At 43.3% G+C, this 27934-nt stretch overlaps 1 protein-coding gene across 1 annotated transcript; it reads right to left on the bottom strand.

Annotated features, from left to right (window-relative positions):
• Positions 1 to 1167: 1167 nt before the first annotated feature.
• GNB5 (G protein subunit beta 5) lies at positions 1168 to 27934 on the bottom strand. Its single transcript, XM_027818834.3, has 11 exons — positions 27342 to 27934; positions 21855 to 21991; positions 19025 to 19066; positions 18032 to 18108; positions 16443 to 16575; positions 12286 to 12429; positions 6752 to 6843; positions 6564 to 6612; positions 3319 to 3415; positions 1909 to 2075; positions 1168 to 1494 (listed from the first exon to the last, which is right to left on the bottom strand). Exons 1-11 carry the CDS (start codon positions 27451 to 27453, stop codon positions 1483 to 1485), a joined length of 1062 nt encoding a protein of 353 aa, XP_027674635.1. The 5' UTR covers positions 27454 to 27934; the 3' UTR covers positions 1168 to 1482.

Below are 27934 nucleotides of genomic sequence, written 5' to 3'. Positions count from 1 at the left end.
CAGTCTGTCCTTAATAGTTTTCAATATATGAACACAGCTACAGCTTTATATATATAATTGGATCTGTATGGGCACAGCCACTGTATATTACATGACAACTGTCACCCATAGGGCCAGATCCTGCAAACATTTGCTGCTAGACATTGTTGGATGAGGAGTCCCATTGACTTGACTCACTGTAGTAAGCAGTATGGCTGTAAGAAGTGTTGGCATGATTGGGCCCCTAAACAATGTTCCCAGTTTTCACTTTTGTGCATTCTCCATATAGGCTCTGATCCTACAGTCCTACTAGGATAAAATATTATTACCTTCAGTGGGAGCTTTGTCAATGGAAGGACTGTGGAATTCAGCTCAGGGGTCTGATTTTCATTTACACTAAGGACACTTTATGCTGCTCTGACACTGTAAAGGGGCCTTAACATTGAAATATATTACACTGATAGCATGTTAAGGCTGCTTTCCACAGCTAGAATGGTATAAAGTAGCCTTAGTGTAAATGAGAGCCAGGACCAGAGAATGAGTATGGCTGACTTGTAAAGATTTTATTATCAGTATCATTATTAGTGCTTAGAAGTAGTATCTCTTTAATTCAAAGAAAATTCACTCACCAAGTGATACAATTAATAATTTCTATGAAACTATTGGTTAAAATATTACCTTATGACTATATAAACCATGAATTATACTACTCGTCTTTGTAGCTTATCTTTATGAGTTTAATGGAATTCTTTAAATTCAGGTCACAGAGATGAAATAGTTAATTTCATCTAAAAGGATATAAGAAAAAACAGGGATTGAAATGACTTTTTTTAAACAAGAAAATATACTTTTTGTGACAGCTAGTATTTTCAACATTAGATTCTTTGCTCCCTAATTACCACCATTGTGGAATCATCTGTAACTCCATCATAAAGTGAAGTATCAGAAAGCGAATTTGCTTTTTAACTTTTCACATCAAAATTCAATGTAGTATTATGGAATGTTTCAAAAGTCATAGATGATTCCCAGATAAAATTAGGTGTCTGGTTTTTGCAAATTTACTTTAAAAAAATCAATTCTTGCAAATAATAAATACATAATGCACTGGACTACAAAATTCTATGATACAGATGATTTCAGAGAAAAGTCTGGTTTTAGAATGATCTAATAAAAGAAGGTAGTCTTGAAAACAGAATTAAAAACATTTTATTTTACTACAAGTTGATGTTTGCGATGTGTTAAAAGCAGATTACCTTTGCTATCTAGTTGTGTTTATTTGTGTTTTCAGTAACAACATTTGATAGTGTAGCTAATATACTGAATTAATTCCTGGCTAACAAGTTGTCCTAGCTTGTTTTTGTTTTATTTTGATTTGCAACCCATCAATAAGTCATGGAAACTACAATAGAAATGCTACATCTTTCTAAAGGACATTTCACATTTTTTTTTTTTTGATAGCCCAAGGTTTCAATCTTCATTTGTATTTGAAAACAGCATTGCGTCTTACGCCCAGATCTGTAAAGATAAAAGTCAAATAATTCTTTAGGGAATTTTAGTTTATATTCCATACAAACACATAGGTTTTATACAAAAGCCTGGTTAATTTGCAAGAGAGCCAAATTCTTTTCTTGGAACTTGTAAATTATGTTAATGGTAAAGAGTTGAGGGTGGAGCAGTTACTTCAACTGATAATTTCCCAGTGTTTAATTGTTTAGTGATAATGTTCTGCTAACACTTTCTTTTAATGATGAATATGTTCTTGACCTGGGGAAATATTTAGGCCTTATCTACTGTTTGCAGCAGTAGCTATGATATTACGGGGCTTTAATTTCTTTGAAACAACTGGTTTCATATTGCATCCCCTGGACATTTTCCATAATGAATTTACCAATGGAAATCCCTGTATTTTTGGAAAGAAAAATCCCTTACTCGTAGAGTGTGATCCCATGATCCTGAGCAGAAAGCAGTTCCATCAGGTGAAACGCGTAAGGTGCTAACTCTGTTTTCATGACCAAACAGAATGGATACACGAGACCCTTTCAGAACATCCCATACATTTATGGTGTAATCATTGTAACCACCAAATAGTAGGCGACCTGCAAACAGAATCACATTTATGCAGATTAATGGCTTAAATGGTTAAACTTCTAAGTAATAACAGTTAATGAAAGGAGAGGAAAGAGGGTTTTCTGGCTGAAGAAAAGCTGTTTGTAAGAAGTTTGAAGCAGAGTCAGGAATAGAAGTCAGATCTCCTGATAATCCTATGCCTTAAATACGATATGCCAAAATATGCTATCCTCACTCTACTTTCATGGGCACTATAGGATGTTGCTTCAATACAAAGGTGTATATTTTCCTTCTAAATTGGACTACATTACTCTTTGTGCATTCCAAAGCAAAATCATGCAAGTCCAGCCTCAGATTTTGGGGGTGCCCACTTTGCTACAGAAAATGTATTTTACTTTGTAAGTACATGACACTTAACATGTCAATATCATGGCTCTGCATGGATATTGATTGCCAGTAATAGCTGACCAGCAGAGGCCGTCTTCTGCAACTGAAAAGTAATGGTATTTGAGCCCTCTTATTTAAAAGAGTATTAAAAATTCCATGATTGCACTAATTAAAAACATGCAATATCTTTCAACTGTTACAGATGAAAGATTCATTCAAAAGAGGGATATAGACTGAAGGCAAATAGAGCACTTTAACAATTAATATCAGACAAAAATATTCTGATCATATTCTGGGTATGTTTATAAAATTGATTATAAAGGGTTACCAAGTGATTAATAGATGTTTTAATAAATGGTTAATCAATTATTATAGCTTGTTATAGAGTCCAACAGTTCAATATCTTGAGCACAACTGTGACTTATATAACCACCTACAGCAACTTATAACATCTATTAATCATTTATTAACCTTTTATGAACTCTTTATAGTATACCCTAAATACAAAAAGTGACCAGTATTCTATTTCTAGTTGCATTTGAGGTGGATTTAAAAGTGATGGGTGAAATCCTGGCCCCACTGAAGTTAATGGCAAAACTCCCACTGACTTCAATAGGGCCAGGATTTTACCTCATAGCCGCATATTATTTGTTGATGAAATTTAAAAATAACCAATTACATTACTTAATAAAAAAATCTTTTACAAAGAAAGAAGATATTTTAATGGATGGAAAATTTCTTTCCATATTTAATTTAGCTCATTTCTAATAACAAATGTTCTCAATTTAAGCTGAAAAAAGTATTACATTACAACCTCAGCTGCATCCCTGTCTAAATGCCTCCCCGCAGCAAAAACCTACATATCCCTCAAAATTCAAATCTCACCACTGAGAGAGAAATCCACGCTAGAAGCTCCAAAAATGATGCTCTCTTTGGAATAAATTGCTACTTCTCGATCTGCACGAAGGTCATATAAACGACACTAGAATTAAAGCAAAAACAACATACGTTCATCACTAAGGATTAGACCCAATTGCTACTCCCTCACCCTGTGCAAAGCATGAGGAAGGGGACAGGAATTCCAACCCTGTGGGCTTGATGTGGAATGGCTGTGCAGCTTCTGCTCTTCTGCCCATGGGCTATCAGAGTACCTGGGACCACTGCACAGGCTGTTTAGACATGTGGATCCTAATTGTGATCTAAATGACCTAAGGCTGACTGGCCTAAACTGAGCGATCCGCTGGCCATTCCTCAAATCATCTCTCCATGCTGACACAGAGAGGAACTGTGGGTTCCTGGATTCAGAGTATCCACATACAGCTCTTCCACAGTCTATCTGCCCTCCTGCTTCATGATGGGTTTACAATTGGAGAGTAGGTACAGCCTTTTAGGGCTGGCCAGAAAACAATAATTCTATTTCATGCAAAAATGGAAGCTTTCAGAATTTGTTTTCATTCTGCATCAGGACGAAAAACAGCTTTCACAATTTTTCGCAAGAAACCACAGAGGGAAATTCCAGAAAATTCCATCCTAGACCTGAGAAAGCTTCCCAACGAAAGTTGAACCACAATCAATACATTTCCACACAACATTTTGGTTTTGATGTAGAAGAATCAGCATTTTCCAAACAAAAAACCCGACACCTTTTGCTGAAAAATTTCCAATCAGCCCTACAGCCTTTGGCTTCACATGTCCATTTATTTGCCGATATGTTTTAACTTGTTTAATCATGGAAACTTCTATATTCAGACCAAAAATTTCAGCAGCCTGGAGAACAGCACTTATTCAGCCCTGAAATCATGTGTGCTTTTGAAACTGTATTTCAACTAACCTGCCTCAATAAGTTAAGTCTAAGCAAACACTGGCTAGCTGGGTTTGTTAATATTAAGTCTTACTAATGAAATGTGGCTGATATTCAAGTCTGTGCATAAAGCAGAGACTATATTATTCACAGACCTTTATAAACTGCAAGGTATTTGAAGTCAGCGTTTCCTGGCGCTATGAGCTAATGAATAATTCTGTCAGAAAATTCTGACAAATGGGTCAGTTCACTCCAAGTGAGAAAACGCCTATATAAACATACATTTATGACAGCCCATCAATCAGTCAGGACACTCGGTTCCACAGCATCCCCAGGCATTCTTTCTGGGTGACAGAAGTCTTACAGTGCTGCTCTCAACATTCTCAATCTAAAGCAGCAATTTGCTATTTCTAATTTAAAAACAAACAAACCCAGTAGTCAGAGGAACTGACCCAACTCCATCCCCCAAAGTATGAAGATGGAATTTTCCATTCTTCTATTAGTTTGGAGAAATTCCCACACAGTTGATTAGATTTTTTTTTAAAAACTAATAGCACAGTTGCCATAGTTTGTGGTACTTTTGAAAAATGAGTGTTCTCATATGAATTTTAATGATGGAGAATTTCTCCATTTCATTGCCTCCACAATGCAGATCCTTACAGTATGATACCCCTATTTGCTAACATAGACTGTACTCTCAGCTAGATGTATTAATTTATAACAGAGGCTTTTGGCTTCTAAAAACAGCATGCACTTTGTCCAGAAAATGCACAAAATATCTGATCCCAACCATTGAAGTAAATGGAAATGTTTCCATTGAGTTAAATCAGCTTTCGATTAGGCCCAAAATTTGTTACATTGTCCGAGTGCTCCAGTAGGACTTTGCGTCCCACCCAAGCTTAAAGGCAATGCTTGAGCAAACAGAAAATATCTCCAAATTCCTTCTGAAGGTCCCTTTTTGAAGTCTGACAAATTTCAGCCCAGATTCTGATTCTTTTGTACCCACATGGAGACCCATTGACTTCAGTGGGGTCTGCGTATGAGGATCATGTTGCAGAACTGGATTTTTATGGGATAATAGTATATTGCATGTAACATACTGACTTAATGTGCCGTGTCCTTTCCTAGGGTCTTATTCATAGATTTGAAGGTCAGAAGGAACCATTAAATCATCTCGTCTGGCCTTCTGCATAATGGAGACCATAGAATTTCATCCAGTTTCTCCTGTATTGAGCCGTTAACTTGAGTGTGGCTAAAACATACCTTTCACAAAAGCATCCAGTATTACCCTGAAGACTTCAAGAGTCATAGAATCCACCACTAAATACAGAATAAAGGCCTACTAATGCAACTAGCTGCTGGAGTTACTCCTTTACGTCAAGGGATAGAGAACTGTGCGTTGGTGCTTAAAAACCCATATCCTGTCTTTGCTGATGCCTCATGATGGGGCTGTCATATGTTCACCACTTTTCAGAGGGTAAAGCTGATGTTAGTTCCTATAAGAATTTCTCTCTGAAGTGAGAACATAAATTTGAGTGAAGTGCAAACACACATATTGATACAGCATCAATTAGTCTCCACATAAACACTTGGAAGTTGGACAGTCTATATTCCAGAAGAAGATTGGCGCAGAGCTAAACTTTGCTTGTGTTTTTTTGACTTCAGGATTGTTGCAGCCCAGAGTACATTAGACTGACACCGTGCCGACAGACTGGCCCATACAGAGCAGCAGCTTAAAGCTACCTTTGCACAACCACTTGTGACTTCTGCTCTATCATCTGGCCTCACCAGAGGATTTGGGCCAGATCGTAGAGTAACCACAGAGGGGAAGGAGTTTAGCCCTCTTAGCAGTTCCCAAGAATGGAGCACAATTTAAAATGGCAGCAAGTCAGTCGAAGGTTTTAAGGGAAAATTTTCAGCTGGACTCTATTTATGTACCTACAAAACTCAGGGGAGCATACAGCAGCACATGCAAATTTAGTCTGCTTGTGTAAACAGATGTGACTGCAAATTTTACAGGCAGATTAATGGAGAGAGTTTGAGTATTTGCCTAAAAATCTCTTTGAAACTCGCTGTCTGCCTCCCATAGTGACGCTGCTCATCTGATAGCATGCACGAAGCTGGAAGATCTCACCCAGAAATCCTCCCAACCAAAACCTTCCAAAGGCCAGCTAGGAATTCTGCAAGCGTTTCCCTATATCCACATATTAATAACTTGGGTCTAATAAAATCACTTCATGTCAGCTGTGAATTTGGTCCATTCTTTGTAGGGATTTATGATATGAGACTTAACAAATCTTTTCTAAATGAAGTTCTTGAATGAACTTACTGTGGCATCATCAGAGCCAGAGGCAAAAGCATCCCCACTTGGGTAATATCTGTGCAGGGGAAAAAAAAAAGAAAAAAAAAAGGAGTACAATGATGTGTTGGTCAAATAAAGTAGGCTTTCAGAAATAAAATCAACATGTAGCTTAATATTACACTGTTGAAAAAGTGTTCGGCCAGAAATGCACTGACCTGACGCTATTGATATCTGATTCGTGAGTTTCGAATGACTGGATACACTGTCCAGACCTCATGTCCCAAACCATAGCTTTCTTGTCACACCCCTAAAAAGAGAAATAATTACCCCAGTTATACACACACCAATTCACACAGGTGAAATCAACCCCACATAAGACTTAAACGCCCCCTTTCAATTCCAATTAAGCTCTGCACCTCACATCTCCTAAAAGGATACACTTTAGCAAAGCTGCTCCAGATACTGAGGGTATATTTTCAGAAAGCCTGCAACTTGGTCCCCCTTTTTATGAGCACACAAAGATTTGCAGGAACAAATCTGAGTACTTGCACCACTTACTGCCCGTTTTGCACCAGCAATTGATTAGAAGGAGGCACCAGCATTCAGATTTGCACCTGCAATTCAGTTATGCATGTAAACATTACAGCACAGAAACTGGGCCACAGACCCCTGAAACTTTACCCCTAGGGGTCTGGCAGAAATACATGCAGTGAGATTGTACAGAAGAACCTTGCAGTTGTTTCTGAAACTTTCTGAAAGAAATACCTTAGGATTAGATAGATAGGTAGAATACTCCCCTTGCAGTACGTAAAAGGAGCTGTTAGAGCATTACAGGCGGCAAAACAATAGTTCAGTTAAACTACTCAGCCACTGCCTTCTCTATCTTTTTCATCCTTTGTCCCATTTATTTCCTTCCTTTCTTCCCCAGGAAATCTTCTCTTGTTGTGAACAGTAGTTTAATAATCAGAAGACGCACAAGGCTGTCTAATTACACTGGGCTACAGCAGGTAAGAAAGTGGGTTTGCTGTTTCTTATATGGACAGCACTCATAGGCTGAACAGAGTACTGAAAGTCAGGATCCTTCTGAGTTCTAATCTTAGCTCTAATGCCGACTTGTTGCGTGGCCTTTGGCAAACCACTTGGGTCCAGATTTTCAGAAGTGGCTTCTAAGTTTTGGCACCCAGTTTTAGAAACCACTAGGGCAGGGGTGGGCAAACTGCAGCCCATGGGCCGGATCCGGCCTACCAGCAATTTTAATCCAGCCCTTGAGCTCCCGCTGGGGAGTGGGGTCTGGGGCCTATGCCCCGTTCATAGTCGCCGAATCTGTGGGTGCTCTAGGGCTGGAGCACTCATGGGGAAAAATAAGTGGGTGCTCTGCCCCCACTAACAGCCAAGCTCCCCTCCCCCCTGCCTCACCCCCTCCTCCTCCTCCCTCCTGGGTGCGCTACGTCCCTGCTCCTCCGCCTACCCCCCAGTGCTTCCCCCAACCGCTGCCAAACAGCTGTTTGGCAGCGTGCTGGGAGGGAGGGAGAAGAGCAGGAAGATGGTGCGCTCAGGGGAGGAGGCGGGGCCGGGCCGGGGAAGGGATGGAGTGGGGACAGGGACAGGGGTGCGGAATTGGGGGGATGTTGAGCACCCAGGGGAAAGCGGCACTCCAGCCGGGGAGCACGTTCGGGGGCCGCTCCACGTGGCTCCCATAAGCAGCAGCATGGCCCCTTCCAGCACTCCAGCTGAGGACCAGGGTCCGGGGCTGCGCCACACAGCTCCCGGAAGCAGCGGCATGGCCCTCCCCTCTGGCCGCTACGTGCAGGGGCAGCCAGGGGCTAGCGCTCTGCATGCTGCCCCGCCCCAAGTGCCGCCCCTGCAGCTCTCATTGGCTGGGAACTCATTGGGCAGCGCACAGAGCCGCCAGGCCACACCTTGCGTAGGAGCCAGAGAAGTGACGTGCCACTGCTTCCAGGAGCTGCTTGAGGTAAGCGCTGCCCGGAACCTGCACCCCTGAGCCCCTCCCCGTGTCTCAACCCAAAGTTTGCCCACCTCTGCACTAAGGCCTGATTTTCTGAGCTGCTGAGCACCCCATACCTCCAGCTGAAGTCAATGGGAGCTGCAAAAGGTCAATATCTCAAAACAATCAAGCCCTAGAGGTTTATATAGCAGAGGCCCCAAAATGGAGGCAGCCAAAATTAGAGGATTACACAGCATGATGCTTGAATCTCCACTGGCCGTTTCTTGCCAGCACTCCTATAGTTGCTACCAGTGGTGGAGATGCAGCGCAGCAGCAGCAGGCTGGAAATCAATTCTCGAGCAGTCATAGCCCAGGGCTGCTCATGCTGAGTGCCACCTTCTCATCAAACGCTAAAAATCACTTTCTGGTGCCCAACGCTGCTGTCCTAATGCTGTTTCTGTAGCTGTATTCTGCAATACCCACCATGCCACTAAACTGCTTCACTGACTCGTTCATCACTTAACAGGTTTGATATAAAAAATTACTACTTAATAGTTAAAATTTTATGGTGCATTCTTCAAATAACCTTAACTAGAAAATGAAACAGTTGCAATAATCTCAGCCAGGGATAGCTCCATCCATGGCTCTGAAGCCATTTGCTTAATAGCTGGTTTGGTATTCAACACACCTGCAAGAAAAAGAGGGTAAAGAATTTTCCAACTGGGCCTGCTGTTGCAAGGTGCAGAGCATGATTTGGGATGGGTTGACTATACTCACAACTCCCACTGAGATCACCCGACTCTAAGAGGTGCTCAACACCTCATAGGGTCAGGCCCACAATGGTCTCATGGAGAAGACACTGGTTCTTCTTTTGGGAGTCTTGTCTTCGCCACTGACCTATTGTGTGACCTTGGACAAGTCACTTCACCTCTCTCTGCCTCTGTTTCCTCCCCAGCTTTTGTTGGTCTTGCCTGCTTAGGCTACATCTACACTACAAGCTAGTGGTGTGATTCCCAGCTCACGTACACATACTTGCACTAGCTTGATAACAGCTAGTGCAAGTATAAATAGGGATGTAGCCAAGATAGCACAGGCAGGGGGGCCAGTTTAGCCATGCAGTGAACAAACCCACTCACATACTCAGCATGGCTAAGCTCTGCCGCCACTACCCAGGCTACTGCGGCTGTCCTACTGTTTATACTTGAACTAGCATAAGTATGTGTATGCCAGCTGGAAAGCACACCCCTAGCTTGTAGTATAGACATAGCCTAAGCTCGTCAGGGCAGGGACCATTTCTTACTACGTGTGTGTACAAACCTAACATAATCAGGCCTTGATCTCAGGTGGGGTTTCTAGGCACTACTATAATACAAATAAGAATAGAAACAAATATCTGCAAATCAGTGACAAGAAAAAAAAAACAGAATTTTTTTTTGCGGGGGGGGGGGGGGATCATATTTAAAGAACTATGAAAACAGTAACGTGAGAAAGAGAGGGTAATAACTAGACTTAGCACGCGAGGCCCTCTGCCTGCCTTTCTGTTCAGGTCTCCACAGTCACCAGAGGCATGTGGTGAACATATTATAGACCAATCCTGCTATGTGTTACTGCTTAGTTAGTGCATGCCTCCTCAGTAGACTGCAGTATATGCAATATTTATTTTTAAGAGGACATAATTGCTGGTTTAACTAAACAGTCTCCTCGTGAGCCATTCCTCTCTCTTTTAAATCCCTTGTGAAATTAAATCACAATTCTTCACTTATGATGCCATTATTTAAATGGAAGAACTTTCCTTCTGATACCAAAGCACCAGATAATTAATCTTCAGCCCGGAAAAAGAACTACATTGGAAAGGGAACATTTTGGATTTCAAAACCCACTCACATTCAGGGCCCAGCCCTGCGTTCCTTGCATGCCCGCCACTCTCATTGACATCTATAGGAGTTTGGGATGCAAGAACAATGCGCAACCTGGCCCTTCACATACATAGTTCTTGTACTGATTCCTCTGAGTGGAGATCGGTTCTTTAAAGGGGTAAAACCCCTGCATGGAGCAGGTTATTCATTTTTAACGGAACTAAACAGGTGTTGAGTACTGAAACCAAGGGTTCAATCATGAGGGCACACAATTTAGCAGGAAAAGGGAGAGGTTACTCTGAGGCCTGGTCTACATACTATTTTTGTACGGATGTAACTATTTCAGTTCTGGGACTGATTTTTAGCTCAATAGTTAAAACTGGTCAACCCTTCCTGTGCATGCAGTTGCCCCCATGCAAATATGATTATATGGGCATAGCTTAATCCCTTAAATTTATGGGAAAAGCTATCCTGGTGTATGAACCTTTATACCAAAATAACTGCACCCACACTAGGGGGCTGAACCACTTTAACTATACCAGTGTCAAACTAACACAGGGTATGTCTTCACTGCAGAGTTAACTTGATTTACCGGCACTTGAATTACTCCACTGGAGTTAGACTAGCTCAGATGAGAGCAGCCACACTGTGAAATAACATTTGAGCTGCTGTGTCCACACTGGGGCTGCACTCTCTCATGTGTGGCATGAAGATTTCTGGAGTCATATACTGTAGTTCTCTGCACTGTAGTGAGCTAAATGGCTCTAGGCATTCTTTCTCAGAGAATTGCGAGAGAACCTGTCTGTCCTTTCTGGGCACTGGAAGACGAGCAGCACTCAAATGGAGCCAGCCTGCATCTACACTACAGACTAATCGTATTAGCAGCTGATTAATTGTGCTAGTTTGACCTGTAGCCTGTACCCCCTGAACCAGCCAACTTGTGTTGAAAGCACCATCAGACTAGAGTTAAGGGTTTGTGAGTGAGAACGGGAGTTGAGTTAGGAGCAACACTCAAGTTATAATTCAAGTTAACTTTGCAGTGAAGACAATTCCATAGTTAAAGAAATGGGTGAAGACAATCCCTAAGACACCTTTATGCCTCCCTGATATACCGCCTGACATGAGATGTCAAAACAGCCTCCACCAGAACTCAGTTGTGCAGCTGGACGGAGCAGTCCCCTAGCAACCAGCCAAGGATCGGGTAAAGTACTGTGTGCTTCCGTCCCATTTCTGCCGTCCCCTCTCTGATATTCCCCTAGGCTGAGGAGATGGGAGAGCAGGTGATATAAATCCTTGATGGCCTATTTAAAGTAGCTGAATGTGCTGTTAGTGATGGGTGAAGATCTGGCCCCACATCTCTACAATACCTATGGATGATCTAACTTGTGTTGATGCTAAACCAGCCCCCCAGCTACCTCCAGGTTTCTGGGGAGGGGGTTATCAAAAAGGTGGCATATGCATCATTTACTCCCCCACCCAGATGCATTTAGCAGAGCTCTGGTACCCCTGATGATCAGGAATCCGAGTAGGGTGAAGAAAAGGAGGCAAGTGTGAAAAGCCATGTGCCGCGTAACAGAATTCTATCTATGGAAGGCCAACACCACCTTCCGCTCTATGAACTTTTACTGCTTTAATTCTTCATCTTTCCCCTTCCCAAGAGAAGCTTTTGATCATGTGCTGGATTATTTTAATGTAGGGTGGAATTTGCTAAGTAAGTACTTTAGCTGCAGAGCTACATTCAATCTGATGGGGTTTGGGTTTGACCTTGCAGGAAGAGTGTTAATTTGCTCCAGCTTGAGAAGTATGCTTGCAGTGACAGGACTACTTGCTCTGTATGGTCTCTCCCCATATATCCCACCCTCCTCTTTAAACAACGTCACAAACCTCCCATTTTCCTACGTATCCTTCGTTCCTTGGTTTTATATCCTAAAATAAAAATCCCACTTACCCCAGACACAAACGTATTTCCTGTTTCAGAAGGAGCCAGATCCAGGCACAAGACATCAGCCCCATGCCCATGAAAACTCTGCAGAAGCTGCCCACTCTCAACATCCCAGAGGGCACACGTTCCATCTCCACTAGCAGTCAGGATCTACGGTGGTAAGGAAAGGGCAACAGTACAACATCACGTAAAAGCCTCAGGTTCACTCAGAAACCGTTGTGCTTCACACACACAATTAATTGGATTTTACAGTAGAACCTCAGAATTACAAACACCAGAATTACCAACTGATCAGTCAACCACAAACCACAGCAGCAGAGACCAAAAAAAAAAAAAAAAAAAAGGCAAAATACAGTATAGTGCTGTGTTAAACGTAAACTACTAAAAAAATAAAGGGAAAGTTTTAAAAAAAAAGATTTGACAAGGTAAATTAAGATGGCTACATTTTTTTTCCTGCATAGTAAAGTTTCAAAGCTGTATTAAATCAATGTTGAGTTGTAAACTTTTGAAAGAACAGCCATAACATTTTGTTCAGAGTTATGAACAACCTTCATTCCCAAGGTGTTTGTAACTCTGAGATGCTACTGAACTTAATGTGCAGTAGATCAGAGTCAGTACACCAATGTGGATCTCAGCATGGTTTTCTTAAAAGGAAGGTGGCAGAGTGCGGGGGCATGGGGAGGGGGGAACAAAATATTGTGATAGACACAGCAAATATTAACTTAATTCTGTTCTCAGTTGTTTGAGGGGACACCAACTAGTGCATCACAAGCTTGTGATCTGCTCATATTTCCATTTCTGCCAGGAAGTTCTTAGCTCCAGATCGGTATGTCTGCCCTGTCCACGTTAATGAAACTGGAATCCAAAAAGGATTAACTGAAGAGTTGGTGGATTTAAATAAACTTTGAAAGCTCCTCTTATTCTATTGCCTGAAACAGCCAGTCTGGAGCCAAGAGAATACGTGTAAATTACAGATAATTTGAATGTGGCATCTTTTGCGTGCATGACCTTAGACCAACAATTGTTTGGCAAGTCCATCATATGTCCTAAATCATTGTGTGACTGGATTTGGACATGTAATGACTGAACATTGCCAACAGCTACTCTCATCCCGATGAAGACCCTCAATTGTACAAAACTTCCCTGTGGCCATCAGCAGCTCTTATACAATCAAAAATGTTGTATGCTGAAATGTTATCTGATGGTTCAGTCCTGTATACAGAACAAGGAATCACAAGGATCACAAGTTAATTGCTAAGGTGGCTCTCCCTTACTGAAGCAATTGCTAGAGAACCCAGCTGTGATTGGAAGCCAAAATGAATCACACTGCAAAGAAAAAAAATAATCATGCAAGTATAGGGTCATTTACCAGGCTACACCTGGTTTAAAAACAAACTATTTTTGGCAAAAGCTCAGATTTGGTTACCCTTCCATAGATATAGGGGCACATAGAGGTTTGTAAAAATTGCAGGACAGTCTGTTTTGAGTCCTGTGTCTTCATTGCATGCGGAGATGTGCTAAAGTTTTGGGATTGAGGGTGTGGAACAGAATCCTAAATTACCTCTAATTTTTGCATCTAGGGTGATACATTTTTGTATTATGAGGAATATTTACAGTTTCAGGCTGAGACGTTGAGATTGTCAGCTGCTAGATTATCAGCATTTCCCATTTTGATACCCAAATGAGCAGCATAGAAGGATGTGCAGGGGGAGGGACAGACAGAAGTTTTAAGGGTGTGATCCATTTTCAACACAAAGCTCTTCATTATATTTTATAATAAGCATGTTTAGATTGGAAATGTTATGAACTCAAGTTGAAACTATTCTTATACAAAAACATTGAGTGAAAGATCTACTTTGCTTATGTTTTAGTCTTCTAGACTTTCTGCAAGTTTGGAAATACTGGATCAAGTGTAAAAAGAAAAGGAGTACTTGTGGCACCTTAGAGACTAACCAGTTTATTTGAGCATGAGCTTACGTGAGCTACAGCTCACTTCATCGGATGCATAGCTCACGAAAGCTCATGCTCAAATAAACTGGTTAGTCTCTAAGGTGCCACAAGTACTCCTTTTCTTTTTACGAATACAGACTAACACGGCTGTTACTCTGAAACCTGGATCAAGTGTCTTCATCTGCCACCTCGTGGTAATATGCAGCATTTTACCAGGCTTTTGGGTAAAATGCATTCTTTCCTGTCCTTGGAGTAATAAACATGTGTTAGCGAAGACGATATAGAAACCAAGGCTGAAATGCGAGGATATTTTGGGGCTCACAGAAGACTCCAAAATTTTGCTCTCTGGAACGGACTAGAAATGCTTCATAGTCATTAAGAGGTTTGAGGAAGAGACGGTGACTCAGGAGTTCTTGAGTTCAATTCCCAACTCTTCTACCATCTGTCTGTCCTCTGCATGTAAAATACTTGGAGAATCCCCAAGTACTGATATTACTAATGTACGTGCAGCTGGCTTGGAGCGGGGCAACATGGTTTTCACACAGCTGCAGGAGAGCGCCTGCGAAGGTGCTATGTGTCTCCCACAAACTGATGAGCAGCTTTCCTTGTTATTAACATAAGGCATTCAGTTCCTGGCAGGATGAGGCCTTTCACTCATGTTTGGGGTTATTCCATGGCTGGGAGTAAGTCCATTGTAGATGTGTCCCAGGAGGAAAGGAGCTGGACAGTGCATCCAAATGACTCATGTTTAACCAAAGTGTAGTGCTGAGAAAAACCTGGCACTGTTTATGCACATTTTACGCCATAGCCTAATTGTTTTAAAATTTTATCCCAGTGTCATTAGACCATAAATGGAGACTATTTCCCAACAACCAGCATCCCAAAGGAGAGCTGCATGGCCAGCTTGAGCTGGATTTTCTGATTTCTCTCTTCTTTTCACTGCTATATTTTAAACGGCACTACAAAATATCACTCAAAACAAACACCTATTGATCCCCAACTCAATATCTTTGTGTAGCTAGACTAAGCTCTTCGGGTCAGGGCTCCTTCAGAGCTCTCTGTCTAAAGCACCTATGTACGTGGTTGGTGTTACACAAATAATAAATAGTAATTTATTCAGTATAATATCTATTGTATCTATATCTATCTAGAATATCTATTGTACTCTACATGAACGTAAAAGAAAAACTCAGCTGTTTTCACTCCTTGATTATGAAGAGCATACTAAAAACCTACAAAAATAAAAAGCCATGGTTCACACAGGTATAAGCAGGAAAGCAAAACACTATTTTTGTATTTCAGAAACAACATTCCACCTAATTTAGATTTCATGTTTACTCTGCCCTAATTATACTGGACTCCTGCATTGTAAGGCCACAATTAAGTACACAAGAGCACTCTGGGTAGATCCTTGACTTTCCTCTGTTTCCATGGCAATAGACTTGAATCAGCATCTCAGAATCATTACTGAAACCACATAATGGCAAATAACAGCTCACTCTTGGGTAGCTCATGTCCTGAAATAGAAGCAATCCTAGCTGATATTTCCTTAGGAAGAGCTGTAAATATCTGGAGCTAAGGAAACAATCATATCTTTTCTATTCAGACTTCATAGCCTGCATAACAATGAAAATAACCCCTCTTCTCATTTATTTTGCTACAACAGTACAGGATAAGCATAACATCAATTAAATTCTAAAACCAGAATGGGACAGACGATTATCTTGGATTATTTCATGCCCACATAGACTCATGATCTTGCAGGAGCTGGGGTTTATTTATTTATTAAATAGGAAGGATGGTTTTGTGACAAAGGCACCTGATTGGCACTTAGAAGACATGCGTTTTATTCCCCACTCTGCCATAGGATACCTGTGAGATCTTTGGCAAGTTACTTGGTCTCTCTATGTTTCAGCTCACCAGATATATATATAAAATATATATATAAATTTATAAATAAAATCTATAAATATACAAAATCTGAATCAGCAGATCCTTACTTACAGCCTCTGTGAGCAAGAGCTTTTATGGAGCTTTCAGCAGAGATGGACGCTGTCCTTCTTAGCAGGAACTTGCCTTGCACAGAATGTGAATACCCCACTGGGCACAATGACCATCTCTGGTGCAAGGAAGAATACTTTGTATCTCCCTGCAGCAGCAGTATAAATCCAGCTCATGGTTTTGTATTATATGCTGTACCTGAATGTATTTACCTGCATGTCTGAGTTAGTGAAGCTGCAGGCAGACAGGTAGTTTGTGTGCATTGCAACAGATTTCTTCTTTGCAGCCATATTTTCATTTTTATCAAATGTCAGTGGATACACAGAACACTTATTGTCCAGGCCACTAGAGTTAAGAATTAAAAAAGACAGAAAACATTAATAACAAGAAAAAGTGGGATGAGAAACAAATGTAAGGGTGAAATATACTAAAAATTCTGCAACATCAAATCCTTATAAATATAGATTTCCATTCTGTTACACCACCTGGGATTCCCCTATGCTAAGGGAATCCCCAGCTGCTTCTTTATGGAAAATGTATGGCTATTTTGTACTGCTTGAACAGCTGGAAGAGGGACTGAGGACCTAGTTCCTAGTATTTATTACATGCATTTTATTAATAAACTGCGTTTTACTGAACCATAGTCCATCCAACATTTATTGACAAGTGATACAGTAGTAACCTTGCAGTTAATCTTTTGAATAAAGTCAAATTGCCATTTTTCTATTGAATTACATTTTTGATGTACCATTTATCCAACTTACTGAATTTGACACATCTTCTATGGCAAAAGAAATATAGCAACTGATGGCTTAAAGATCATACTTTCAAAATAACTTGAAAATAGGCAGTGGAAATATTGACTGTGTTGCTGAAAAAGAATTATCTGGAATAAAGTCTTTAACATTTGAGGTTTCATGATCTAATGATGAGATGACAAAAGCAGCAGTTCAATTTCTTTGTGTACTAAATTTGCACATAACTTAATACAGTCTTAAGACCCTACATGCCCTTGATCTGCATATACTGTGAAACTCCCTTTGACACCATATTGCATATTGGATCAGGCCCATATTGCATGTTTTGATTATTATGTGACTTTATTCCAATGGAACAGATATCTTTAGCTGTCTGTGCTTCAAACTTGAATGTTACTTATATAGGCCAACGGCAAAATGAGGTCCTAAGATATTTTCAGACGTTTGAAGCAAGGAGAGATTTCTGCTCCATATGAACAAAGTCATGAGGTTATCAAAACATGCAAAATGCACCTGATCCAATATAGATCAAATCCAATATCCACTGAAAGACTCCCATTCATTCCAAGGGGTTTTGGATCAGGCCCTACTTTGGGTCCATTTCTCCTCTCATGCTGGTACAAATCAGAAGTAACTCCGCTGAAGTCAGTGGAGTTACACTCATGTGAACCAGTGTGGGATAGAACCGGGCCCATTGGGTGCAACATTTTCCTAAATGCTTATAGCATCCAAATGATATCATTGTCAGTATTTGTTAAGCTGTCAGTCAATTCCAGTGATGGGTAAAGAAGGCCACATATACAGATTTTTTTTAAATAATACCCATCTGATTAAGTTAGATAGTTGCTTTTTTCTGCTAGAACTACTAAATATCAGGTCTTTTTCCTAGGATTCCAAATGGTTTTCTAAAGCATTCTTGAAGAAATGGAGGGAGGGGAAGGGAAGAGCCAACATTTTAAAATTTTCCCCCAGCTCCATAAGTTACATTTACTTGGGACACAAAGTCACCTCTAGTTTAAGAAGTTGCAAGAGCTTTTACTTACCCACAAGCAATGGCACATCCAGATGGGGCATATGCACATGCCATCACCCAGGTACATGGCATAGTCACTGCATGTTCCTGAAACATAATATTCTCCTTACAACTCAAGAATCTACTTCTGAGTGCATTATCATGTCACTAATTGGTGTTAAAATAACCACAGAGGCCGAAATCGCTCAAATGCTGTCATGACTCCTCACTGTATTTAATGAAAATATACAACAGATGAGAGACCATGCCCATGTTTAACAGAGTTTTGCTCCTAAACCTGAACAGTGCAGAATCAAGCTGTAATTCAAGATCAACTTTCATTGCGAAAGCAAGAGGATGTATGGGGATTAGAATCAAGCCACATTTGCCAAGTCATGCATTTCTCGGTACCTCTAGCCTTATTTCCCAACACAAAGCTAATCAAATTTGTGACTGGTTCTGAATTATTCCAGGACAATTGTGTAAGATGCTGGGCACCTGCAAGGGCCACTTTAGAATCTCCGCATTTTGGATGGTCATTGCAGCATTTGTTCAAAGGTAAGTTACAGTGGCCTGTTTTTATAATGCCAATGACACTCTTTATTAGCTATAGCCTCTGCTAAGGCTATGCAGACCTGAGCCACACTGGGAGGGAGCAACATCACTCATGCAGAAACATCTGGGGACATTATGGCTAAAGAAGAAAACACAAGGGGTCAAACTATGCCAGGGCACGTGCTTACTCATGGCACTCACTACGGATATTCCATAGGTGTAGCCTGCACTTTGCCAGCCCTGCTCTGCACCAGCCAGTGCCCAGAGTAGTGACATGCTCACACTCCAGCTGGAGAGCAGAGTGCGGGAAGCTTACACTGCCAAGCACTTAGTGCTCAGGCAGTGGTGCCAGGAGCTCTGGTGCACTGAAGAAGAAAGAGAGGGAAGGGCTTCCACTTCCATGTCTAGCACATCCATGCAGTGCAGCCATATTTGGCTTTATATACAGAAACTGCAGAAGTCCACTTACCTTGTTGGTAGTGAAGGAATCCCACACTATCACCTTCCCATCCTAAATTCAACACACAATGGAGAGAGAAATTGGGGGCTTCAAAGTGTACTTTCACTCCTGTATTTCAGAGATCTGGCCAGAGCACGGCTGTTAACTTCTGTCCCACATGCCATTTCCCCAGGCAATATGTCACCACCTTTACAACACTGCTATTAGTGACAGTGAAGTGCGCTGTGAATCAGAGACTCTGCTTAATTAGGCTAGTTATTTCTGTAAATGCAAAATGACACTGCACCATCCCCCTCACACTGATGGCCAAATGGAATCTAAAAGGCCTGTATGGAGATTGATACCCTTTGTTCCAGCGTGCCTCTGAAAAATCAGTCTTAGCACTTGCGACCCTCTTTAACAAACCTTTCCTTAGCCCACAGCAAGAGCAAGACCCTCCCTCTTTGGCGATGTCTACACTATGAGCTAGGGGTCACCCACCTCCTTGCACTAGCTCAATGAGTGCTAGCGTGAGGCTGAAGAGTAGTGTAAACGCAGTCGCACAGGCAACGGTAGCAGCGGCATGGCTTACCCATTCCCAGTACACACCTGCCTGAAACTGGTGGGTATGTACTTGACACAGCTCAGCCGGGCCTCCGCTGCCCCAACCAATGCTACCATGGCTACACTGCTACTCATACTCACGCTAGCTCGATGAGCGCTAGCAGGAGTATGCGAGTTGGGGAATCAGACACTAGCTCGCAGGGTAGATATAGCCTTTAAGACAGAGGTGGGCAAACTACGGCCTGTGGGACCGTCCTGCCCAGCCCTTGAGCTCCCAGTCAGGGAGTCTCGCCCCCAGCCTCTCCCCTGCTGTCCCCCTCCCCCGCAGCCTCAGCTCGCCGTTCCACCAGCGCTCTGACCCGCCACTCCGAGCTGCATGGTAAGGGGGCAGGGAGCGGGGCTGGATAAGGGGCAGGAGGTTTGGGGGGGGCAGTCAGGGGACAGGGGGCGGTTGGATAGGGGGTGGGGTCCCAGGGGGGCAGGTAGGGGCGGGGGTGTGGATAGGGGTTGGAGCAGTCAGGGGACAGGGAGCAGGGGGGGTTGCATAGGGAGCGGGGTCCCGGGGGGGCAGTTAGGGGCGGGGCAGTCAGGGGACGGGGGTTGGATGGGGGGGTGGGGTCCCGGGGGGGTGGATGTTCTGAGGGGGGCAGTCAGGGGGCGGGAAGTGGGAGGGGGCGGATAGGGGGCAGGGGCCAGGCTGTTTCGGGAGGCATAGCCTTCCCTACCTGGCCCTCCATACAGTTTTGCAACCCCGATGCGGCCCTCAGGCCAAAAAGTTTGCCCATCCCTGCTTTAAGGGAATGGAAAGAGCTGTCCTCACCACTTATCATGGAGATCACCATCTTCTCAAGAAACAACCACCTGGATGAATTTTTATTCTCCTTTTCTCCTACAAATGAACTTATCCTAGCTCATAATTATCCTCTCAGTTACATCTCCTCTTCACATCACTCTGTTTATCCTCTTTTCCCATTCCACCCTTCCTCTGCTCCCCTTTTTTCTACTACTCCTCTTACTTAACCTTTAGTTGCCCACCTAAGTAACCTACTAACAGGAATGAACATGCAATCAATAGTGTGCTACATAATCACCTGGTATGTGTGTTGATGCCAATTACCTTTGGCTGGGATAATATCCGTTAACATTCCAGTCTGAGAAGAGTGAATTGTTTGTTTGCAACCAGCTATTGTTATTGCCCCTGGGCTAATTAATTTCTTAAAATAGAAGTTTAAAAAAAATGGAAAATGAAACAATCTAAGTGCCATCAAACAGAAAACAAACCTCAGTGTGTCTGCAATGCTAATATCTGAAACCCCAGACTGGTTCACAGAATCACTGGATGTGGGTTTTTTCAGGATACATATTTTAAAGTGGAATAAAGCCTCTCTATTTTGCTTTCATACTTATACACTGATACTTTACCACTTCAGAACATAGCTTACTAAATGTTCAATCTTTGGTCTCCTGGCTGAGACCTCCAAGAATGGTGCCAGACAGCAGTAACTCTCATGGTGGTTTGTGATGCAGATAGCCTATTCTATCCTGTAAGTGGTAGATTGAGACCAGCAACTCATTTCATAGAGGCCAATGAACAGCCGTCAGATGTAAAAAGTTCCAGCCATTACCCTTCTGAATGTGAACCAGTGACCTACAAGGGAAAGGCTTTTATCTCAATACTCCCCCATTCCCCTGTACAACTTTGTGACATAAGACTGATCTCAAACAGACTTAATGCCTGTTTATCAAAATGTCCAAATATTTGTAATAGTTCTAGCTGGCTAAGTGAGGTTGTTTATTTTTAAGGCCACATCCATCTTCCAGACCACAGAAAGGATTTTATGTTCACAGATCACACAGACCTTTCTAGTAGAATCAGAATGTTTTCAGATCTCTCCATCCCAATTCTTTCTCTTCATATGTTAATTCAAATGATGGGGTGAAGTGCTGCATACTGAGTGTCCAGAGAGAATAAGGTGCATCTGATCCCAAACCAGCTTGCTGTAATACTGTATAGGTAATGTGCTAAAGTACTCTGAAATTCTGTATGGAAAATGGATGAGAGGTCTTTAGGGTCTCACCTCCAGTAGGTATGGTGATGCTTACCAGAATTATATTCTTTATTCAGTAGTCTGGTTTGTGTTCTCTGAACAAACATTTTGCTAAAAGAATGCTTTAGACATCATGAAAGTATTTAAACTAAACGCAGATTTCATTTCCAATTAACGTTACCTAGTGTAGCTATCAGAATTATGCCTGGATATCACTGACCTCGAATAGTGCCTACACATTTCCTCACCTGGGAAGAGCTCACAATTCGTCTTTTATCTTTGCACCAGTCCATGCAGAGGACTTTATTACCATGGCCTTTCAGAGTTCTCCTGGTCTTCATCACAAACTGACCTAGGGCTTCCACACGTTCCGCCACCTGATGAACTGTGGAGAATTAACCATAAAGAGAATCATCAAATGTTTGCTCCATATTAAAGCCCCGGGCCTGCAAACATTTAATGCCCATGAGTCACTTTACCCACATGAGTAATTCCAGGTAGCACAATGAGTCTATTCAGGTGAGTAGTTAGTCAGGTGAGTGAGTGCAAGATCAGACTCTAAGTTCACTTGAAGCACATCTAACCATCGCATCTAGAGTATTCTTCACTGAAGCATAGCTATTAGAGATAGACGAGACCTTAGAGAATGCCATCTAATCAAACCATCTACCATACCAGGTGTTGTTTGTTTGGCGGGAGAGGGTTGTATGTGTGTGTTTATTTTACAAAAATTCATCTACATTATTTAGGACTTTTTACGTTTGTTCAGAATTTTAAAAAAGTTTGAAAAATGATATACGTCATCAGATTTTGGAGATCTCACTTTTTAGTGCAGCGTTTTGTCTCAAATTATTGTTGTGGTTCTAAAATCCTCAGAAAGTGCTTTTAATGTTATAAAAAGTTTTTTTTTTTTTTTTTAAATAATTCCAGTCCCAGCAATGTGAGGACATTTTAACATGGCAACTCTGACCTCAAGGTGCTATAGGTACTGGACTTCAGTCAGTTAAGAGGTTTGATCTGCACTCAGAATTCCCACTGGCAGCCATGGGAAGTCTGTGTGCCAACTGCAGGCGTTATGTGCCCCAGCGTGAGCTGAGTGGCTGAGCAGTTCTTGTGATAGCATCATATCTTACGACATTAACCTGCATCAGTGTAACAAAGCCTTTGCACTTCACTTGACTGGTGTCTGGATAATAGCAAGTGTTTATTTCTAAAACATATGACCCTGTGAAACAGTTTCTATTCATTGTGAAGAATCCTAAGTAAAATCCTCCAGCAGGAGTTCTCACAATGTTTTAAGTTATTTCTCAGCAGAGTTTCCATCTGCTGTTTCTACAAATAATCTTAGATTTCCAACAGAACATGGCCGTAAAAATGAACTTGCAAAGGCACCTCAGTGTGAAATCCACCCCCCTGCAACTGGCACAGTTCAAAGCCATCTTGCACCCCTGAAGCCTCACGCTGAGGCTGTCGGGGGTGGGGGGGGTTGGGGGGGTAGGGGAGGCATCAGCTGAGAACACTAATTTGTTTCTGACCCAGTGATGTTCATTCTATGAAGGGCTCAGCAGAGGCATGCTGTCTCCTTTCACACAGGAGCAACAGGACTCGGTGCTGGCCCCATGTAACCAGAGTAACAGGAGGAGACATTGTATCTGTCTGCAGGGGTGGGTAAACTTTTTGGCCCGAGGGCCACATCTGGGTATGGAAATTGTATGGTAGGCCATGAATGCTCACGAAATTGGGGTTGGGTTGCAGGACGGGATGGGGGCTCCGGCTGGGGGTGCAGGCTCGAGGGTGGGGCCAGAAATGAGGAGTTCAGGGTCCAGGAGGGGGCTCCAGACTGGGGCAGGGAGGGTGGGATGCAGGGCAGGTGAGGGCTTCAACTGGGGGTGTGGGCTCTGGGGGGGGCTGGGGATGAGGGCTTTGGGGTGCCAGAGGGTGCTCCAGGCTGGGATTGAGGGGTTCAGAGGGCGGGAGGAGGATCAGGGCTGGGACAGGGGGTTGGAGCACGGGGGTCGGGGGGGAAGGCTCAGGGGTGCAGGCTCTGGGTGGCGCTTACCTCAAGCGGCTCCCGGAAGCAGCAGCATGTTCCCCCTCTGGCTGCTGTGCTGAGTCACAGCCAGGCAGCTCTGCTGCGCGCTGCCCCATTCGCAGGCACCACCCGTGTAGCTCCCATTGGCCATGGTTCCCAGCCAATGGGAGCTGCGGGGCCACATCTGGGGCAGGGGCAGCATGTAGAGCAGAACCCCCGGCTGCCCCTATGCATAGGAGCCGTAGGAGGGACATGCCGCTGCTTCCAGGAGCCACGCGGAGTGGCCCCTGACCCTGTTCCCAGGCTGGAGCGGGGCAAGCCCCAGACCCCGCTCCCCCAGCGAGAGCTTAAGGGATGGATTAAAATGGCTGGCAGACTGGATGCAGCCTGTAGTTTGCCCACCCCTGATCTAGTGGCTCTACCAGCTTTAAAACACCTCACAAGGAGGAGTATGGAGGAATGGGGCTACTACTCCAGCCTAGGACGTGGTGTGCTGTAAAACAGCCTTGTGTCCGGGCCCCGGAGACCAAAAAGGACCTGATCCAGAGACCTGCTGAAGTGATCCAGTGTGTGTTAGTCGCTAGTGGGTTGCCCATATCAGCCACTGTGATCAGCTAGAAGAGACAGTGCCTGATCCAAACACCCTGGAATCAGTGGAAAGACTCCCATTGACTTCAGTGGATTTTGTATCTGGACTTTCCTCTTTTAGTTCAAGTGATTTGGATCTGGAGCTCTGAGTTCAATCCCTGTGGTGATGAGCGATTGCTCTGGGTAACTGTAATTGCCATCGATGAAAGTTATGGGTAGCTCAGACCCTAAATTGCAATTATATGAATGTAAACAGATCCCTACATCACAAAACTCGCAGCTAAAATCTTTGTCCTGTGTTTAAGCAGTGATGAGAAAGCATGCCAACTAGGAAGGGCTGTCACAGCAAAAGGATGGGCAACCATACCTAAAAAGATGGCTCTTTGGCTCACAATCAGTGGAGCAATTTCTGCCTCTCTAAGTCTGAAATTGATTTCTAATGGATTGGCTGTTCAATAATCATCTTTCAAAACACATCAGCCTCGCCGACTGTGAAATAATGCTCTTAGCTACAAACACTGCCCTATAAGAGACTAAACCTCACATAGCAAGTGAACTAAATTGCTGCCCATTATTCCTGACAATTCATCCACTACAGAACGATCTTCATGAGGGGCTAGAAGCAAACTAGCCTTTCCAAAACGTAACAACTAAACTCATTGAAAAACTACATTCCCCGCACACCTATCATCAAGTGAGGCCAATCAAATGATCTACTGAGATACTAAAATAACATAATCAAAATACAAATGCTGGAGATTGTTATGGCAAGTGGAAGACTAGGCTGAAATTCTTGTGTCCAGAACTTATCAAATAAAACAAATCTTTTTACTGCCAATAGCCTACATGTTTCCTTTCTGTTAATGCAACATACATTCTGCAGAACTGGCTGTTTTAGTATAAATAACTCTCTTAGAACACTGATCCCTACAGCCTTCATAGGCATATAACAATTCTGAAATATTTATATTTGTAAAAACACTATTGCAAACTAGGGACCTGACCTTGCAACCCTTACTCAAGCGAGTAGCTCCACCGCACTGACCAGGACTATTCCCAAGAGGTAGCCTGTGTGAGTAAAGGTGAAGGATTGGGCCCATAATATTCCAAATAAGACTGGATATCTTTCTATAAGGTATGCTATAGTTAAATAGAAATTATGGGGCTTGATGCAGAAATTACTGGGTGAAGTTCTTTGGCCTGTTATGCATGGGAGGTGGGGAAGGGGAAGGAAAGCGGGTATGTCAGATTAGATTATTATAACAGTCCCTGCTGGCCTTAAAAATCTATGAACCAAATAGACAAAATAATTGTTTATATTTTCAATCTGAACCTTTAAATGGTGTAATAAACCCTGAGAGTTTTCTAGACTGCAAGTCAAATATAAGGGTAGGACTTCAGATATCTGTTCACATTTTTTCCACAGAGCTACAGTTCAAAATATAATTGAACAAAGAAGAGAAAAGCTATTAAGGCAGGCAGTTTGTCTTGGGGAGAAATGGGAAAAATCATGATTTTGTCATGGCAAAAAGTGACAGTCATAATTTTAGATTTCAAAAAAGGAAGTTATTTAATTTATTTCCCCAATAGAAATAGCTGTTGGAAATAGTTTAAAAGCACAGAGAGACCAGGAGCTTCAACACTGAAATAAAACTATAAAAATAATGGAGGAGTTTTGCTCAGCAGTGGGCACACTAGGGTGAAAAAAATTACTTTTAAATGGGAAAAATGTTAAAAGTCACAGATTTTGTCATGGAAATCAAACCCTGGGCAAATACACAGTCTTAATAAAACAAAGTTCAGGAAAACATTTATTTACAGATCTATGAAGTGAACAAAAACATGTGGAGAATATTCCGCAAACATCATGAGACCTACAGTTAGAGTATGCACAGTTAAAGTTAAGCATATGCTTTGTTAAATAGAGATGGTTTTAAGCATGTACTTAAGTGTTTTGCTGAATTGAGGCCTCATTGCGAATACTGTAGATATTATACTGCAAGACCGTATTGAGTTATGGTAATATTTCTGTAAGGACGCCATCTGCATTCAATGATTTCTATTAAAAGGACATTCACAAAACCTCTGATAATCAAATTTAGGCAAGAAAATGCCTCATTTACTACAGAAAAGAAGCAGGTGTATTTTTTTTTTAAACTATCTGAAATTTACATATACTCACTCCTGCCATTCCCCTGCAGTAACAGACAGTGATCACATAAATCACTAGATATAGCTTTGTATCCCCTTTCAACACAGACTTCAAAAACAAAGACAGGAGGAACAAAGTTGTAATATGCCTACAAAAGTTACTGGTAAAATCAACCCTATAGTACAAGAAAAATGTAGCAATTTATACCTATAATATTTGTTAAAAAAAAAAAGGGTGAGGAGGAGGAGGAGGGATGGGAAGTAAATAATAAATTACTATTATTCATAATAATAATATCGTCTTGTATCTCAGGGATTTCAGGTTAACAAGTTTAAATTATTCCGTATTAACCAGAGCAAGAGGGGAGGGTGGTGTAAAATTATGCATGATCATTTCTTTGTACCTGTATTGCAGTCACTAGGGAGCTTGACATTACACACGGGATTAACCTAGATGACTTGCCAACTGAATTGCTTTATGTCAGCGCTAGGGCAGGTCTGGGTTTTTGAAGGGGGCAACGGTCCCCTTTGGCGCCACGCCGCAGGGATGAAATGCCGGCTCAGTGCATCCCCCGGGATTTCACTCCGGCTGCGGCCGCCACCAACGTGAGCATCAGCCGCAGGGATGCTACGGAATCACAGCACCCACTAGGCAGCCGCAGCAGCTGCTTCCCCTCCCCCGGCACAGGAGGCGCCCGGGGAATGGCTCAGGCCCCGCGCGCTCAGCAGGGTAAGGGGGTGCAAGGGCCGCTCACGCCGCTTGCCCAGTGTCCACACGCGGGGCAAGGGACCAGCTCAGCGCGTGCCCGGCCGGCTGGAACCCGGGAGCCAGCACCTGCGCCGGGCTAGCGACGCGCACGGGGGGGCGCCGCTCGGCCCGACCGCGCCCCGGGATGCCCGCGCTGCCCCCCTCCCTCCAGCCCCTGGCCGCCGCAGTCCGAGCCCGGCCCCTCCCCAGACTCACGCTCCACATCGTGCAGCTTGGCCCGCTCCTCCTCCAGCCGGCCCTTCAGGCTCTCCGCCTCGCTCTTCAGGGACGCCAGGGTCTCGTTCTCGTGCAGCCCCTCGGTTGCCATCTTTGCACGGCAGGAAGCGGGGAGAGAGGGAGGAGGGGTTTGAGGGCCCGGCTCCCAGGGATGCTGCCGCAGCAACCGAGCCCGGGAACCGCACTGGGCTCCCCCGCGCACGCTGACGTTCAAGGCCAGGCTGGCGGCTCGTGCAGCTCTGTGCAGCCAGCACCTGCTGGCCCGGCCCCCGCCCCCAGCGCGGTACCGTGCGCCGCCCTGCGGTGAGTCCGGGCTGACACCGGGGCTGAGTGCGGGTGCCCCCGCTCGGGGCTGGCTGCTCCTCTCGCCCTAGGGTGACCGGATAGCAAATGTGAAAAATCCGGGGGGGGGGAATAGGCGCCTATAGAAGACAAAGCCCCAAATATCAGGGCTGTCCCTATAAAATCAGGACATCGGGTCACTCTCCTCGCCCCTGTTAGAGCTGCGTGAGAACAGCACTGGGGGCTCCCAGAGACTGGCACCAGGGCAGATTTGCAGTTTCATTCCCGGC

This window comes from Chelonia mydas, chromosome 10, assembly GCF_015237465.2.
Source record: "Chelonia mydas isolate rCheMyd1 chromosome 10, rCheMyd1.pri.v2, whole genome shotgun sequence".
Lineage (NCBI taxonomy): Eukaryota > Metazoa > Chordata > Testudines > Cheloniidae > Chelonia > Chelonia mydas.
Note: the sequence above shows the minus strand (reverse complement) of the source record. Positions and strands in the feature narration are given on the sequence as shown.

Excerpts from the sequence above, each read along its gene's own strand:
- GNB5 (XM_027818834.3), bottom strand. The coding sequence starts at position 27,453 with ATGGCAACCGAGGGGCTGCACGAGAACGAGACCCTGGCGTCCCTGAAG. Across the intron at positions 21,992-27,341 it reads CAAGCTGCACGATGTGGAGC|TTCATCAGGTGGCGGAACGT; the intron begins GTGAGTCTGGGG and ends AATTCTCCACAG. Across the intron at positions 2,076-3,318 it reads CGTGGATTTCTCTCTCAGTG|GTCGCCTACTATTTGGTGGT; the intron begins GTGAGATTTGAA and ends TTCTGTTTGCAG.